This window comes from Adiantum capillus-veneris, chromosome 4, assembly GCF_014529385.1.
Source record: "Adiantum capillus-veneris isolate H3 chromosome 4, ASM1452938v2, whole genome shotgun sequence".
NCBI classification, from domain to species: domain Eukaryota; kingdom Viridiplantae; phylum Streptophyta; class Polypodiopsida; order Polypodiales; family Pteridaceae; genus Adiantum; species Adiantum capillus-veneris.
Window position 1 is genome coordinate 74,610,803 of NC_140934.1, and position 16,253 is coordinate 74,627,055.

Below are 16,253 nucleotides of genomic sequence, written 5' to 3' on the forward strand. Positions count from 1 at the left end.
CTTCTTGACAGAAGCTACAGATCGAAAAGTATGCCAAAATGTTTGATTGTAACTAGACAGTATTTTCCTTTCATCCAAAGGTGGTTCCATGACGTCAAGACATCGGCTTCGCACTTGGGCGTCAGCCAAATAGAGGAAAACAACATTTTAAACTTTACGTAGTTCCGGGGTGCTTTTCCATGCAGTACAAGCATTGGCCACCATGTTTGCGCATTCCCTTTGAGATTGGATGCCGCTTTGCTAGCCTTGGAAGCTTTTGAAAAGTTGCCACCCGAATAGGTAATGTCATACTGTTGAATAAAAGACAAGGCTCAATGGGTATACTTGTGGTCCAGAAAAAAGATCAAACTTCATGCTCTTGCCACCATCCTTAAATTCCTTCTTGCCCTTTCTAGGCTCCAAATTGTCATACTTTTGTCTTTTGAATCAAGTGGTTCTTCTTGTTGCCGAAGTCAAACCAAAAATGGAAGAACTCTCGTTTAAATTGTCAAAATTCATAGGATCATTCTTCTCTAAATTGCTTGAACGTCGGTAATGTTTCCATCATCTACTTTTCTAAACCTTTCTTTTCCTTGATCTCCGCTTGTCTTCTTCACTAGAACTAGAGTTAAAACTAGGATTCGAGTCGTGTCAAAGTGAACATGTCGACAATGTTTTCGTTTTGTAACAGACTTGGGCACCCCAAGTCTAGAATATGTTGCGACATGAGAGAGATTCACTTAAAACACTTCATAGACAAATCACAATTGAGTTGACACAACCCGGCGTAGTTCTCTGTTAATCCGCTTGAATTTTTCGTACTGCCTCCCGCTTCAGAGGTGGCAGATAGAGTCGTTTGATTCTTTTCGAAATCTGTATGTGCCACGAGAAGAACGATCAGATTTCCCGGTAGAAAAGAAATCGGCCGTGCTTTGATACTGTTGTAACAAACTTGGGCACCCCAAGTCGCGACACGAGAGATATTCACTTAAAACACTTCACAGACAAATCACAATTGAGTCGACACAACCCGGCGTAGTTCCGTGCCAAGGGAGATTGGCCCCAAAGACTGGTGCCCCTTTCAATATTTCTTTTCGTATTAATCATTGGGCAAAGTACAACGCCCACGGGTCCTCAGTTTCAGACTCTGCATCCAGATGCTCTGAGAAGTGAGGCCCCTCGGGTCCTTATATTCTTACAAGGGTTGCCAAAAGCAGAGCTCCAAAAGCTTAAACTCAAAAGCAAAAGGGCCAAAACTATTGGTCCCAAAAGCTGGCAGCGCTGAAGGCGGAAATCTGTACGCTGTGCCACGTCAGCCTATCAGAGCGATTTATGGGAATCCGTACAGCGTGCCACATCAGCGTCCGTATTGCTTGCCACGTCAGCGTCCGTATTGCCTACCACGTCAGCAGTCTGCCAGCGGGGGTCCATACAGTTGTGCCACGTCAGAGGGTGATCATGCCACGTCACCATTTTGTAACACGTTTAGACCATAATCTGCAAGTTCTGTGAAAGAGGGACCCAAAGAACGTGGAAAAAACTAGGACTTCCGTCCTTTGTGTGAATGCTTATGGCGCTTCATCAGCTTGTTGACTTAGTGTGTTACTACTTTCTTGAACTCCTCCTTAGAAGAAATCAATTTCTTTTGTGCTTTCGTATGTGCTTTAGCTTTCATTGCAGCCTTGATATTAGGGTTAGCAACCTTCTGCCATCTCTCGTAAGCTTCCGTCAGCCGTTTATCCAATATGTGTTTTGCATAACGAGCATCCTTTCAATACTAGAGAAGTCAATTGGCGCAAGATTTAATTTGCATGTCCCCACAAATCTCCGAGGTTTGGACCCATTGTCAGAGTCTCGTCAAGTTGAGCCTCCAACTCATCTTTGCCAGCTTGCCTTCCTGTTGACTTTCGGACCAGTATCCTTCTGTCCTATCGTCGAGTTACTTCCTTGTTCTTTGTTGTATTCACTGTGAGAATCCATGGCGTGGGATCCAAAAAGTCGGACTAGACCCTCCACAGAAGAGGAAACACAATAAGCATCATAAGGTTTCTACAAGTCTAGTAAAATCAAACTACACTCAAACTGCTTCCACAAGCATCATAATAAACCTCATAAGATTTCTACAGCTTTTCCAATAATGATGAAAACATGGCACATTTTTAGCATGCCATTTATAGGAAACATATTAAACAGAAAGAAAGATCTGCCACCTTAAAAACCGCAAAGCTTATAGTAGTCATTCACTGTCCCGTTCGTCAAGTCAAACTAGCTTCAGGGTACTCACACACTAAGCTCTCATCACATGCCACAGTCATCACTAGCAAAAAGGCAACGTAAAATGTCTAATATCCATGTTGAGCAGCTTAACACCATGAGGACAGGCACTTTGAGTTATAGATTATAGAGAAAGTCAAAATCGCATTCCTCTATAATTTGGAGCTAAGATACATTTCTTGGCACAGTATTTACCACAACAAAATCTGACCAAAGAAATAGTTGATAAAACACAAAAGGCACATGCACAAAAAGAAAACCTTTTCCGCAAGTGCCGGTACGCTATAGAAATTGATTTTGTCCTCCGTGCAGGCTGCAATCACAAGTTCATCTTCTGAAAGGGCTAAACACTGTGTGCAAGGGAGATGAATATTTGCTAAAGCATTGTCCTTGGCATTGTATCCTTCATCAGAATCCACCATAGCCTGAGATGCTTCAACAAGGTTTTGTGTCTTAGCAAGACAGAATCCTGTAACATCCACATACTCATGAGAAACCAGCATACAATTAAATTAGGCATGAAACAAAGAAAAAAAACCCTTTAATTATTAGCCTTCTAGAATTTGGCAGACAAAAGCTAGATGTTGAACACTCTTATCCTTAACCTCCCTAGTTGCAAACAACTAGATGATAGGCAAAAGTAGTACACATGAAACCAACAGAAAACCTTTTGACAACCCCCTCCCCCTGGGCCAGCACACACACAGACACGCACCAAAGCAATATAATGGTCTATTCTCTTTGTGGTTCCAGTTCTCTTTGTAGGCATGCTATTGGCCCCTCTTGCTTTTTTGTGCTCACTCTAAAAGCAAGATACAAAGCAGGCACATATCAAATAGACTTGCGAAACTCGTGTGTATGAGAAAAAACCTCAAAAACTACTAATACTTACGCGAAAGGTTTAACCCTGCAAAATAAAGCACCAACACATGTCATACATAGATAATATGTAGAACAATCAAATTGATAAAATGAGATTGTTTCCAAAATGTTGCACATTGTGTATACCACCTAAATTAAGTCAAAATGCACAACATTTTGAACACCAGGAATTGCATTGCCTCCTTGTGAAATATTTGACAATAAGACCAGTTTCAAGGCCTACCAAAAACTAATTACTAACTTTCTTTAGCACCACCTATAATCGTCGAGCTGATTGTCACACCCACTTGAAGATGCTGCTAAGATACCCAGGAAGATTTTTCAAACTGTAATCTCTTTTATATGTTTTATACTTATTGATATACTATCAAGCACCGGAGACAAAAAACACTTAAGTTTTTTTAGCACTACCTATAATCGTCGAGCTCATTGTCACACCCACCTGAAGATGCTGGTAAGATACCAAGGAAGATTTTTCGAACTGTAATCTCTTTTATATGTTTTATACTTATTGATATACTATCAAGCACCGGAGACAAAAAAGACTAAGTTTTCCCATTCTAAAAAAATTCTTATGATCAACAGAGCTAGCCTTCATCTACCCAACATTGACTATGCATTACAAACGTTCAAAGTCCAAGTAGATTCAAACAGTGCTCCTAATATCTATTAAAAATTTAGAACTATAGAGGAGAGTGCAACCGGATGTATATAGAGCTTGTTCTGTTATTTGGTTTTTGAGGAGATTGACTTGTGAGTCTAAATGTTAAAATTGCCAGCTGCTTTCTCCCCCCCCCCCCCCCCATGCTCTCTCTTTTGTACCCAAACTTTGTATTTGTCACAAAGTGATGACGTGGCATAGCCGACTCGACGGATTCCGGACAGAGAGAGGTCCTGACCCTATTGAAAGATGCAGAAGAAGTTTTACCAACTTACTGAGCCTATCCAAGAGGCCTAAATTAAAGAGCATGAAGCTTATAGGTTGTACTTATGGTACCCCGGCCGAGGGGCCTAAAACCTTATAAAATAAAGCGGGACCCCCAAATCGCCTGGAGATGATGACATGGAAGGGCTGTACGGAAGTTCCACAAATTGCGCCACGATTTTCGATGACTGATGACGTGGCATGCATACGGATTTCCGCGTTTTACGCTAGCAGCCCTTTTCATGTAAACTGCTTTTGGAAGGCCCAAGGTCTAAAAATTAAGTGCTAGGGCCTCTCTTTCGGCCAGTTTACATGAAAAGACTCAATTCCCATCGACAGAGAGTGGCAAAGAAGAGCAGATCCCATAGGAGATCTCGGAAGTACTCTGACGGATCGGACAAAAATTCTTCCTCCTCTAAAAGTTCGAACTCTGATGAGCAGATGTTTTCAACAAGAGGACAAGAGCAAGAAGTTGAAGGATTTCAAGAAGCACGGGCAGGAATTAAAGGCTGATACCTTTTCCGGCTTTAGAGATACCCACAAGGCCCTCGCTTTTATCCAACAGTTCGACAGCGCTTTCTGAGGAGGACGCTACTCAGAACACTCCAAGGTCCAAAGGGCAGCATCTTACCTCAAGGGGAACGTGCAAACATGGTGGTCTACCCCACTTCTACGGAGGGAAGCACAAACAAAGTGGCTACAATTCAAGCGAGTTTTACTTCCTCATGGCTCACTCAAGAGTACGAACGTGGCGTGATCAGAGCTTGGAATCATTTGAGGATGGCCAAGGGAGATACATTGGATGCCTACTATCAAAAAATTTGGGATACTTTTCTACCGGCCTCTTCTTTCAAAAAGACCACCTTCAAGTAGCAAAGCGATTTTGATGTGGTCTACCCAGAGAGATACGGGACTATTGCTTGTTGCAGAAGTCCGAGTCCATGCAATGATTAACGAGGCATGCCAAAACAAGGGTTTGCAATGCATGGGGGTACACTTATGTATCCTACAGATCAGCTTATGACAATTTGGACCGGACAAAATTCGAACAACAATAACAGAAGGAAGGGAAAGCAGCAGCACAAAAAGAACCTTCAGGCTCTCAGTTGTCAGCTAAGCAGCAAGCTGAATACTTAAGAGAGGATAAATGTTACGATTGTGGAGAGTTGGGGCATGTGTTTGAATTGGCGGCTCGACTTGGAATCACGCCTGAGTAAATAGGACCACCCGTAGAGGCAGTTCTAGTGGCACCCAGACGGGATGTTGCCATTAAACCTGTCATTTTGGCAAACTACAGTTGCACCCCAAGATAGTTGATTTGATAATGAGTGGAGAGAGACGAGAGCCCGACTTCAAAGGGAGATATTTCTAGGAGTCATCACTCATAAGCAGTCACGAATTACTTCTCGACGTTTGGTGCGACGAAAGAAGAGGCGTTTCTAGCTCGATAGGAGTAGGATTTATACAAGTTGTTTTTGAGCCAGGATTCAAGCGAGGCATGCCGACTCTTCCATGGGCATTCTCCCCCACCAGTCATCACTTCTACGGAGGTATGGGGTCAATATGCATCATCTCTCTGCACAGTCTGGCGGCAGCCACCTCTTCCAAATCCACCAGAGCCATGCCCACACACATGCCACCATGTTCGAGCATTTCCCTTGAAGAAAGAGGTAGCCCTCTAAATCTTGGAGTGCTCAGAGTAATGCCCTCGAGAGAAAGCTATGTCAAACTGCTGTATGAAGGCCAAACCCCTCGAAGCATCTTGGAATCCAAAAAAAGCGTCAAACTTAATTGACTGTCCACCTTTAAATTCTCTTACTTTCTTGCTTTTATCTTCGAGGAAGTCATACTGGTTGGCTTTATAGAAATGCTTCTTCTTTGCGTAAAACCTGTGATCGTCGGAGTCCGAACTATCTGAGGATGAGTCCTCTGTAGAACTCTCAGAAACTGGGCGAAACTTAGGCTTCTTTGTCTTTTTCTTGCCCTCTCCGAAGCTTTGCTTTTTGCTTCGCTTTTTCCCTTTCCTGTCTTCTTCACTCGAGTCAGCAGAGCTAGAAGAACTATCAAAAGAAGAAGACGAAGAAGAATTGGGTACTCCTTCAAATCGTACACGCTTCTGCTTTCTTGCCGAGGCAAAAGTAGATTGATGACCCAGATAACCCGGGAAGTCAGTTCCTTTCTTCTGCTTTTTGTCGTGCGTTTTGGCTTTATTGTTCGCGTCCAAAAGCCGACTGATCCGTGTATCAACCACCTCTTCTAATTCTTGTTCTATAAACATCCTCGGATCAGAAGATTTCTTGAGTGCTGATTTGATGGGTGGCTTTGTGGCCTTCTGCCACTGGGTGTGCACTTCTTCGAAGGATCGCTGAGTCAAAAATTTTGCAAATTTTGGATCCTTCACAATGTTAATCATCATCTTTGTCGCGTCGTCAACGAATTGTCGACATTCCATCTCTTCAATCTCAACCTAAGTAGGCCGAGGTGGGCCGTACTCTTCATGCGAATCTTCTTCATTATCTCCTCCCGCATTCCCAGATGCAGAAGAAGTCAATTGTTCTCTGTTGGAATCCATTAGTGCACGAGAAAAGGATCGGATTTCCCGGTAGAAGAGAAATCGGCCGTGCTCTCATACCACTGTAACAAACTTGGACACCCCAAGTCAAGATTCTACCACGACACAACAGTTCACAATTCACACTTGAGTCGACATGGCTCGGCGTAGTTCTGTGCCTAGAGATATTGGCCCCAAAGACTGGCGCCCCTTTCGGTATTTCTTTTTGTATTAATTTGCGTTCAAAGTACAAGAGAGTGGGTAGGTGCTCACTCTCAGACTCTGCGTCCAGATGCTCTGAGAAGTGAGGCCCTGCCCACTTATTTATTGGTTACAAGGGATGCCCAAAAGCAAAGCCCCAAAAGCATTCATCTTTTAAAAGCTTTCAAAATAAAGCAACTCGCTCAGAAGCTGTCCCAAAAATCAGCCAACGTAAAATCAGGAATTCCGTACAGCTGTGTCAGTGTAAAAAACCGAAATCCGTATGGCAGGCCACGTCAACACTGTTAGCGCTTTTCACGCCGCAAAATCTGGAACCTACCACGTCAACCTGTCGACGCTTGTCCGGGTCTGCTACAACTCTGTGAATGTCCAGGAGCATGCCACGTCACCCATTTGTGACAGAGGGAAAGAATGAAGACCCTTCTCACCATGAATGATAATAAGAGTCACTTTTCACATTTAGAGTGAGCGTATTGTAGAGGGTTATGCTCACAACACCATCGAATGCCTAAAATCATATCACATCTTGATAGAGGAGACACAACAAATTTTCTACAAAAGGATGCTTGTTGAACAGTGAATAACACATCAAGGCACTTGCGTGTAATGAGAGAGTCCATACCGGGAGCGAAGACCAACACCTCGAGAGGAGTTATCTGGCTAACCTCCAAGCGGGCTCTTTCTACAAGAGAGGCACCAATCACATCATGCAAACTGCCTGAATCAAACAAGAGCACCATGCGTTGACCATTCACATGACCATAACACTTCATGAGAGACTCATTAGCTAGATGATCATTAAAAACTTGGGACAACGAGTATTGTCATTTATGGCATTAACAAAGGATGTGGGATCTGTGGGTTTATAAGGTTCGTTAGATGCGTTCTTAGGACATGTCTTCTTTATATGACCCTTGATGTGGCATTGATAACACCGACCTTCCTTAGCATAAATGACTTGTTCTTCTGGCGTTATGTATCCTCCTATAATTCCTTGTACTGCTTTTTCATCCGGGGTTAGCTTAGATTTAGCAGGTGTTCTTTGGCGGCACTATTCAGAGAAATTGTTTTTCCTTGCAGTGGATCAAAGGTGCATGTGCATTATACGATACTGCTTCCAGCATTGTCACGATCAGGGGCCACATTGGACATCGTTTTCCTCTGTCTCGTTCAGTTCACCAAGGAGGTCCCTTGGCTGCATACTTCTTTTAGTTTTTTTGCGAAGGTCATGTCTCTCTACTTACGCCACAAAACCCCACAGTTGAGAGGTCTTGCTATGCCGTTGGCTGACTCGCCAAATTTGTTGGATCAAGAATATGCTGTTGATCGCACTATGATCTATGTTCGATATGACACACCCTCCTTAGACAGTCTACGTGAGGCTCTTGCTACCTTCTGCATGGCTAGTGGTGCTCTCATAAACTAGCACGGCTTTCTAGTAGTAGATGAAGATCGTCACTTGGGTGCACAAGATAATTTAACTTGGCTACCTCGAGGACAGACTTGTAGATATTTGTGTCCGTTGAGCAAGAGTTTGCGCCCATGCTACAGTCCATTACAAAGAAACTTTGCCATTAATCATCCTTGCATTTATCTTTGGCTGGGAGAGCCCTTGTGATGAATCCGTTGATGGTGTTGTCGTGTTAGTGGGTGGGAGCGAAAGGAAAGAAGTGACTGAAACCGGCCCGTAGGGCATTGGCGTTGGCTTTCACCCGAAATTTTTTACTTTATACACACACACAGAGCACTTTGCAAAGAGAACCTGCGACGGGAGTTAACACTTGAATACACACACAGCTCGGAAGCTAGAATGCTCCGAACAGACGCCGACAACCTGTAGGCCCCAAAATTGGCGCCCCTTTCGGTATTTCTTTATTCTTTAGGAGGGTAGATTACAGAGAAGAGTCATGGGAATCCTTTATCTGTATCGAGCTAGATACCACCTGTTTTGGCCAAATTTCGGCAGCATAACAATCCCAAAACTTGCGCGAAACCAATTCCCTTGCTGGAACTCTCTTCCATTGGCATAAACCCTCTGATTCTTGCAGAAAAACAGTAAATTCAGCACGCTGTATTTACTGGTTTTTGCCCTGTTTTCAGTCCCAAACAGTCCCCTAACTGTCCTCTGCCAGTGGGGCACGATTCCCAATGATCCTGGCTTCCGTACGGCTGAAAAACAGTGAATTTACAGCGCATACACAGCGCTGATTTTGCACCTGTACGGTGAGGTTATGACCCTCACCAGTGCCTACTTTGGAGCAGCAGTTAGCTACCCCTGTTCCTGCTCAAGGAGGCTCTTGCCTCAGCACAAAAGCATGAACCCACACAACTGTACATCACTCAAATGAGTAGCCCTCTTGTGGGGCATCACATAACTGCACGTAGGGGAGACAGAGCAGTGTTTAGTGTGCAGGGCATCACTCCTAGCACCACACTGTACATGAGAGGAAAAGGAAGCACTCCATAGCTCTTAACCTGTGACAAAAGCTGAAATGAGGCCTCTCCAAGCATAAAATTCAGCGCGACTTCTTCTGCAAGAGGAAAGTGCATGAAAATTCGACACTTGGCGCATTTACAAGCATTTGCCCGTTTCGGGTTCGCCGCTTAAAAATATCCTGACCGGTTGCCCAGTTGACTTCACGGCAGAGTTATAAAATGTTCCCCTAGTCATACCGGAGGTAATGACGCGAACACATTTCACGGCCCAAAATAGCAGTTCCCTAAATTTTAGGAGATGCTTCCGTTGGGCTCCCACTGGTCTTCTGACCATCTATCCTCATTGGGACCGCATCCAAAAGTGCAATGTGGCCCAACTGTCGGATACTTTTTGTTGGTAGTCCCACCTTGACTTTACGCCTTAATTGAGTTCACTTCCTAGTATCCACCAACTTGCTAAGTGCGACGGGGGGACCTATATGATCTTGCTCTGAGCCTAGACATCCTCTTACCATACGAATTCCAGTGCCAACCACTTCCCGTCTGCGGGTGAATCTACCGTTCACATTGGCCATACAATGTCCAACCGTTTGCTACTTCAAAAAGAGGGTCTCAAAACAATTAAAATAAACCCCATTGGAAAGAAACCAACAACCAAGGTTAGCAGTTGCCACATCTCTGTGACATGGTTAATAACTGCCACGTCCTCGTGACAGTGACCGGTGGTGAAGATGGTCGAGGTGGGAAGTCTACCTCCATAGCTAAATGCGAGGAAGCTTTAGGTGGAAATGTCCGGTAGCCACTGAACCGACTGAGTAGCTCAAACATGTGAGACTGTCAGAAAGACAAGTTGTCGAGGTGGTGAGTGTGGTGCTACTGTAGGTAGCGCCAACCGAAAAGTATGGCGACGAGGGGCCTTCTACCAACCACCCGTTACGCCCTGAGCTGTGGGATGTTGTGGCTCAGAGGGACGCGGAGGATGGGAAGGGTTGTCACAAAGTGATGACGTGGCGGACAGCAAAAACCCTAATTTTTGCCAAAAAACCCTAATTTCCCGAAATCGCGGAGGCTGAAATTTAAAAAAAAAACTTTTTTTTTTTTTTTTGGGGGAAAATGATAAGCGACGCAAATTTCTCTTTTTCTCTACTTAAATGAGAAAGAGAGAGAGAGAATGCTTTTGCTTTCATGTTTTGAGACTCTGTGAGAGAGAGAGCAATTGCTTTTGATTTGAAGCTTTTGGGGCTCTGCTTTTAGGCATCCCTTGTAACCTTTAAATTAGTGGTGAGGGCCTCACTTCTCAGGGCATCTGGACGCAGAGTCTGAGAGTGAAACCCTAACCGCTCTCTTGTACTTTGATGATTGATTAATACAAAAAGAAATACCGAAAGGGGCGCCAGTCTTTGGGGCCAATATCTCTAGGCACGGAACTCCGTCGGCCCAGTGCAAATCTATTGTGATCTGTGAATTGTTTTGAAGTGGTTATTTGGTGCTGTCGCGGTTGATTCTTGACTTGGAGTGTCCAAGTCTGTTACAGTGGTATCAGAGCTTCAGGGATACTGAGAGCTGACAGTATTCTGCCGGATGACTTTATGAAATGGAATTCCTGATTATGATACTGATTTGTTCTTGACTTCTTGTGAGTGCAGGAACTGATATATGAAATGACTGCAGCATTTTGGTCTGATTGATCTCGAATAGACATGGTTGCAATAGGGGTTAGTCAATCGGGCATCGATGAGGTCCCGATTGGACCTAGCTGTGATTGCTAGCTACATTGCCGATAAATCATGGTCTAAGATCCGAATGAATGTTGAATGTCATGTGATGTCCTATGATGTCTGGTGATGTCCTGTGATGTGACTGTCGATTTTGTACATGTGTTAGATGTGTGTTCCTAGTACGTAGGTACTAACAGTCAGTGTCTGCTAAGACAGTTTATGGCTTTTATCGGTTTTACAGGCGTAATCGCGGTCGATTACAATGCTTTCAAGAGGGGGGTATGTCACAAAGTGATGACGTGGCGGACAGCAAAAACCCTAATTTTTGCCAGAAACCCTAATTTCCGGAAATCGCGGAGGCTGAAATTTTAAAAAAAAACTTTTTTTTTTTTTTTTTTGTGGAAAATGATGAGTGACGCAAATTTCGCTTTTTCTCTACTTAAATGAGAAAGAGAGAGAGAATGCTTTTGCTTTCATGTTTTGACTCTCTGTGAGAGAGAGAGAGCAATTGCTTTTGATTTGAAGCTTTTGAGGCTCTGCTTTTTGGGCATCCCTTGTAACCTTTAAATTAGTGGTGAGGGCCTCACTTCTCAGGGCATCTGGACGCAGAGTCTCAGAGTGAAACCCTAACCGCTCTCTTGTACTTTGATGATTGATTAATATAAAAAGAAATACCGAAAGGGGCGCCAGTCTTTGGGGCCAATATGTCTAGGCACGGAACTCCGCCGGGCCAGTGCAAATCTATTGTGATCTGTGAATTGTTTTGAAGTGGTTATTTGGTGCTGTCGCGGTTGATTCTTGACTTGGAGTGTCCAAGTCTGTTACAAGGGTAGTCTCTCACCATGTGCCCAAATTGATGGCATCTAAGACACCGATCCAGGCAACCAATAACGACCAACCACTATAGATGGAACTGCTTTGTGGTGGGATCGCGAAGTCATACTGTATCCGAGAAATGGATGTCCCCAGGTGCGTAGACCTGTATCCGTGGTGTGTCAATCTTTGTAGCTAGTGAACCTAGTATAGCCAGGCCCCACCGACTTTACTTCAAACCTTGATTTAGCTTTCACCCATTATTGGTCGTCTATTCTACCTGTGCTATAATGACACAAGAGAGGGGAATGGGATACAGATGCTAGAATGCATCTGTATGCGAAGACCGACACCAGACTGGCCCCTAAATTAGGCGCCCCTTTCGGTATTTCTTTTTTCTTTAACAAAGGGAATAAAAGTTGTGGTTCCCTACAAGCTGCCCCGCACAATCTTGGCTGAATTTCAACTGTTCTGGCCTGATTTCGGCAACATAATTGTACTAGGACCCTTCACAGTCAGTATTCCCACGCATACGGAGACTTTGCAAAACCTGGCGAGAATCTGCAGCACGCTGAATTCTCTGTTTTCTGCCCCGAAAATGCGCCGGATCACCTGTACAGCGGTCCTCTTGCGTCCCCGACCCTCCTGGGGGTATTAGGGTCCATTTAGGGCCAAAACCCTAAACCTGCAAAAATACACAGCAAGCTGTAATTCACTGTTTCGGGCTCTCTTTCGCGTGCCGGTCGCATCCGTAGCAAGTCCTCGAGCTCTCGCGCCTGTAGGGCTACTTGCCCTTTGAATCGGACGGGATTTCGCACGTGAAACCTCTCCGAATTCACCTGTACCTGCGGGGGATTAGCCGCTAGCTAATCCAGTACCTATGCAAGAGACTCTTGCCTCGGCAATCGCGCATGAACCCACATAACTGTACATTAATCAAATGAAAAGCCCACTAGAGGGGCATAACCATAAAGAATAGGGGAGAGAGAGAGCAGTGAAAGGTGTGCAGGTCATGACATCCTACACCTCACTGTACATAGAGGGTAAGCCAGCACTCCATAGAAGCTCTCCCACCTGTGACAGCACTCAAAAACGAGCTCACAGCTGAAAATCACGTTTTTGCCTTCTCTTTAAGTAGTAAACTGGCCTCAGAGTGCCAAGTGTCACTCATTTGTGCATTTTCCCGCTTTAGACCCTCGAGTCTAAAAATATCTCACCTGCAACCTCTGTTGACTTGGCCACAGAGTAACCAAATGATCCCCATGTCAAACTGCACGTAATGACGCGAAGACATTTTGCCGTCCAAAAATAGCAATCCCTAAAATTTAGGAGTTTCTGCCATTACATTCTTCTAGGTCATCTGACCCTCTTTGTACACTGCAGCCACACCCAGAACTCAAATGTAGCCTATGTAGCAAAGGATTCCGCTTTGGCTGGCCAATGAGCCCACTTTGGCTAACCATAGTCCTTGTCCAACCTTAGTGCTCTTTAGCCATCAGGCCTGGACTCTCTCTGAACAGTTCCACACTGGCTATGCAATGCACGGCAGTTAAATTTCCAGAGGGGTGTTTCCAAAAGATAAAACAAACGAAATTCCCCAAAGAAAGAGAAAATAAACAAAAATGGAATTGCCACTGGCTGGTGACATACCCCCCTCTTGAAATCTCAAACGTCCTCGTTTGCACCTATGTCGTACATGCTTACAGTCAACACTTGGGTGTATTCAACACCTGTCGACACATGCACGACACTACATGCTCATTGTCAACCCTGGTGTATTCAACACCTCGTCGACACATGTATTGCTTGCGTGTGAACCCTGTCCCAATGACATAGTGGTAGCTTCGCACTCTGCCATTGCTTTGAGTCATTAACTTTCCAATGACAAAATGGTAGCGACGCATTTTGCCACTATCTTTTAGTACACGTTGGATCCAGTAACACTTTCGAGCATACCCAAACCGACAGTTTAAGAATGCAATTACACATGTACCTTTTAATAGAAGCAATTACTGTATCCTTGACAAACTGACGAGAAATACTCACTTCTATAGCACTAACCAAACTTTTGGACATTCCATAAGAGCAATTGCCAAACTGACAATCTGTACAGCTCTAACATTCATATAACATGCACTTCATTTGAGCTCACTGTAAGTAACATGTACATCATTTCTTTCAGAAGCCATTGTCACACTCACAATCCATGTAGCTCTGAATCTCAAGGGGTCAAGGTAGGTTGCAAACCAAGGTTTTAAGTTCCCATACTTTTAGTGACTCTGCAAGTTCACTTTTTTCCATCCACTTGACATCTAGAGGTGAATAGCTTTTGAACTTTACCAAACAGCACCTTGCAACCTTGCCTTTTCTTTTCTTTCTTTATGTGCCAAAATCTGTTCCAGGACAAAGATCTCGTCAAGTTCCTCGACTTCCGACTGATCTTCAACTGGCATATCTTCTGGCACATAAGGTCTGAGAAGACTCACGTGAAACGCATTGTGAATCTTCCAACTCTCAGGCAATTTCAGCCTTTATGCAATATCACTGATTTGCATACTGAGCATCGAAAACAATCTTTCTATGCTCTTCATCTTGATCTTTGGAGATTAACCTGTGATCTATCCTTATGCTGTCACTTTTATTGGGCTGAGCCTTCTCTTTTTGACCCAATTTGGGCAGCATAACTGTAGTAGAAACCTTCACAACCAAAAATCCACATATCCAAGTGATTATCCACGCATAATAGAGCACTTTTACAAACCTGTCCTGGAAATTCAGCACGCTGAATTCTCTGTTTTTAGCTCCTAAAATGCTCCAAATATCTTGTATTACTGTCCTCTAGCTTCCCCGAAGCTCTTGGGACAAAAGGGCATCAAATAGGGTCAAAACCCTAAATCTGCAGAAAAATACAGCAAGCTGTAGTTTCTTCTTTCGGGCTCTGTTTTGCGTGCCAATCGCACCAATTCGTAGCCTTCGATCTTCTACATCAATAGGACTACTTGCCCTTTGATTTAGACGAGATTTCTCGCAAGAAATCTTGTTAAATCATCCTGTACCTGTTTTGGATTAGCCTTTAGCTAATTCGGTACCTGTATGAAATCATTCCAAGTGGAAGGAGTCTGTCCTTGTAACAACAGTGTATTCCACCACTGACTTGCATTTTTTTTTTCAAAAAAGCGGCAGCTTTCCCGACTTTAAATGCTCCTTCCAACAAATGCTTTGTCAAACTGTTCAAGGAAAGAGAAAACCTTTGTCCTCTCATCAAAACCATTGAATGTGTCAATGGACTCACTGATCATCTTCTTTGTATGGCTTTAGCTTATCCATTGACTCCAAATTGTCAAAAGAGACAGTTTGCATAATGGGTACACCTGTGGGAGCCATCTGTACTCCCTGGCCAATAACATGTTGATTTATTTTAAAACTCAACAGAGCTTGAGAGAGAGAAGAGCCTTTGCTTTTATTTTTAGGCTTTTAATCTGAAGCTTTTGGGGCTCTCCTTTTGGCATCCCTTGTAAATTAAATATGTGGTTTGGGCTCCCACTCTGCAGAGCATCTGGACGCAGAGTCTGAGAGTGAGACCCGATCCACTGTTGTACTTTGAACACTGATTAATACATAAAGAAATACCGAAAGGGGCACCAATCTTTGGGACCAATATCTCTAAGCACGGAATTCCCCGGGGCCAGCGCAAATCTATTGTGAATTGTGAATTGTTTTGAAGTGGTTATTTGGTGCTGTCGTGATTGGTTCTTGACTTGGAGTGTCCAAGTCTGCTACAGTGGTATCAGAGCACGGCCGATTTCTCTTCTACGGGAAATCCGATCCCAATTTTTTTTCCGTGGCACCTATGGCTTCACGCAAGGATCAATCGACTCCCTCTGCATCTGGAGATGCGGGCAGGGATCACAACGAAGATTCCGGCAGAGAGTATGGCCCGTCTCGGCCTACTCAGGCGGAGCAACGAGAGATGAAGCATCATCAATTGATTGGCGATGCAACAAAGATGATGCTCAGTTTTGCGAAGGACCCGAAATTGGCAAAATATATGAGCGAGACTTCTTTTCAGGAAGTGCATGCGTAGTGGCAGAAAACCACAACACCACCCCCAAAACCCGCTCTCAAGAAACCTTTTGCTCACAAGAAGTATTCAGAGAAGGAATTAGAAGAGGTGGTTGATGCACAATTGTTCAGCTTTTTGACGCACAAAACAAAGCTAAAAAACACGGCAAAAAGCAGAGCAAAGGCACTGACTTCCCGGGCTATTTGGGTCGTCAGTTGACTTTTGAAAAGGCAAAGAAACAAAAGAAGCGTGTTGGTTTTGAAGGAGTACCCATTCTTCTTCTTCTTCTTCTGATAGTTCTTCTAGCTCTTCAGATTCGAGCGAAGAAGACAAAAAAGGCAAAAAGCGAAGCAAGGAACAACGGTTCGGAAAGGGCAAGAAAAAGGCAAA

At 44.0% G+C, this 16,253-nt stretch overlaps 1 protein-coding gene across 4 annotated transcripts in view; it reads right to left on the reverse strand.

The window, feature by feature from the left end:
- Positions 1-16,253, reverse strand: part of LNO1 (Nuclear pore complex protein) — a 184,333-nt gene that overhangs the window by 131,304 nt on the left and 36,776 nt on the right. For all 4 annotated transcript variants that reach the window (XM_086510691.1, XM_086510690.1, XM_086510689.1 and 1 more), the window contains exon 2: positions 2,514-2,722. In XM_086510691.1, the coding sequence (XP_086366817.1) occupies positions 2,514-2,722 (209 nt within the window). The remainder of the gene's footprint in view (positions 1-2,513; positions 2,723-16,253) is intronic.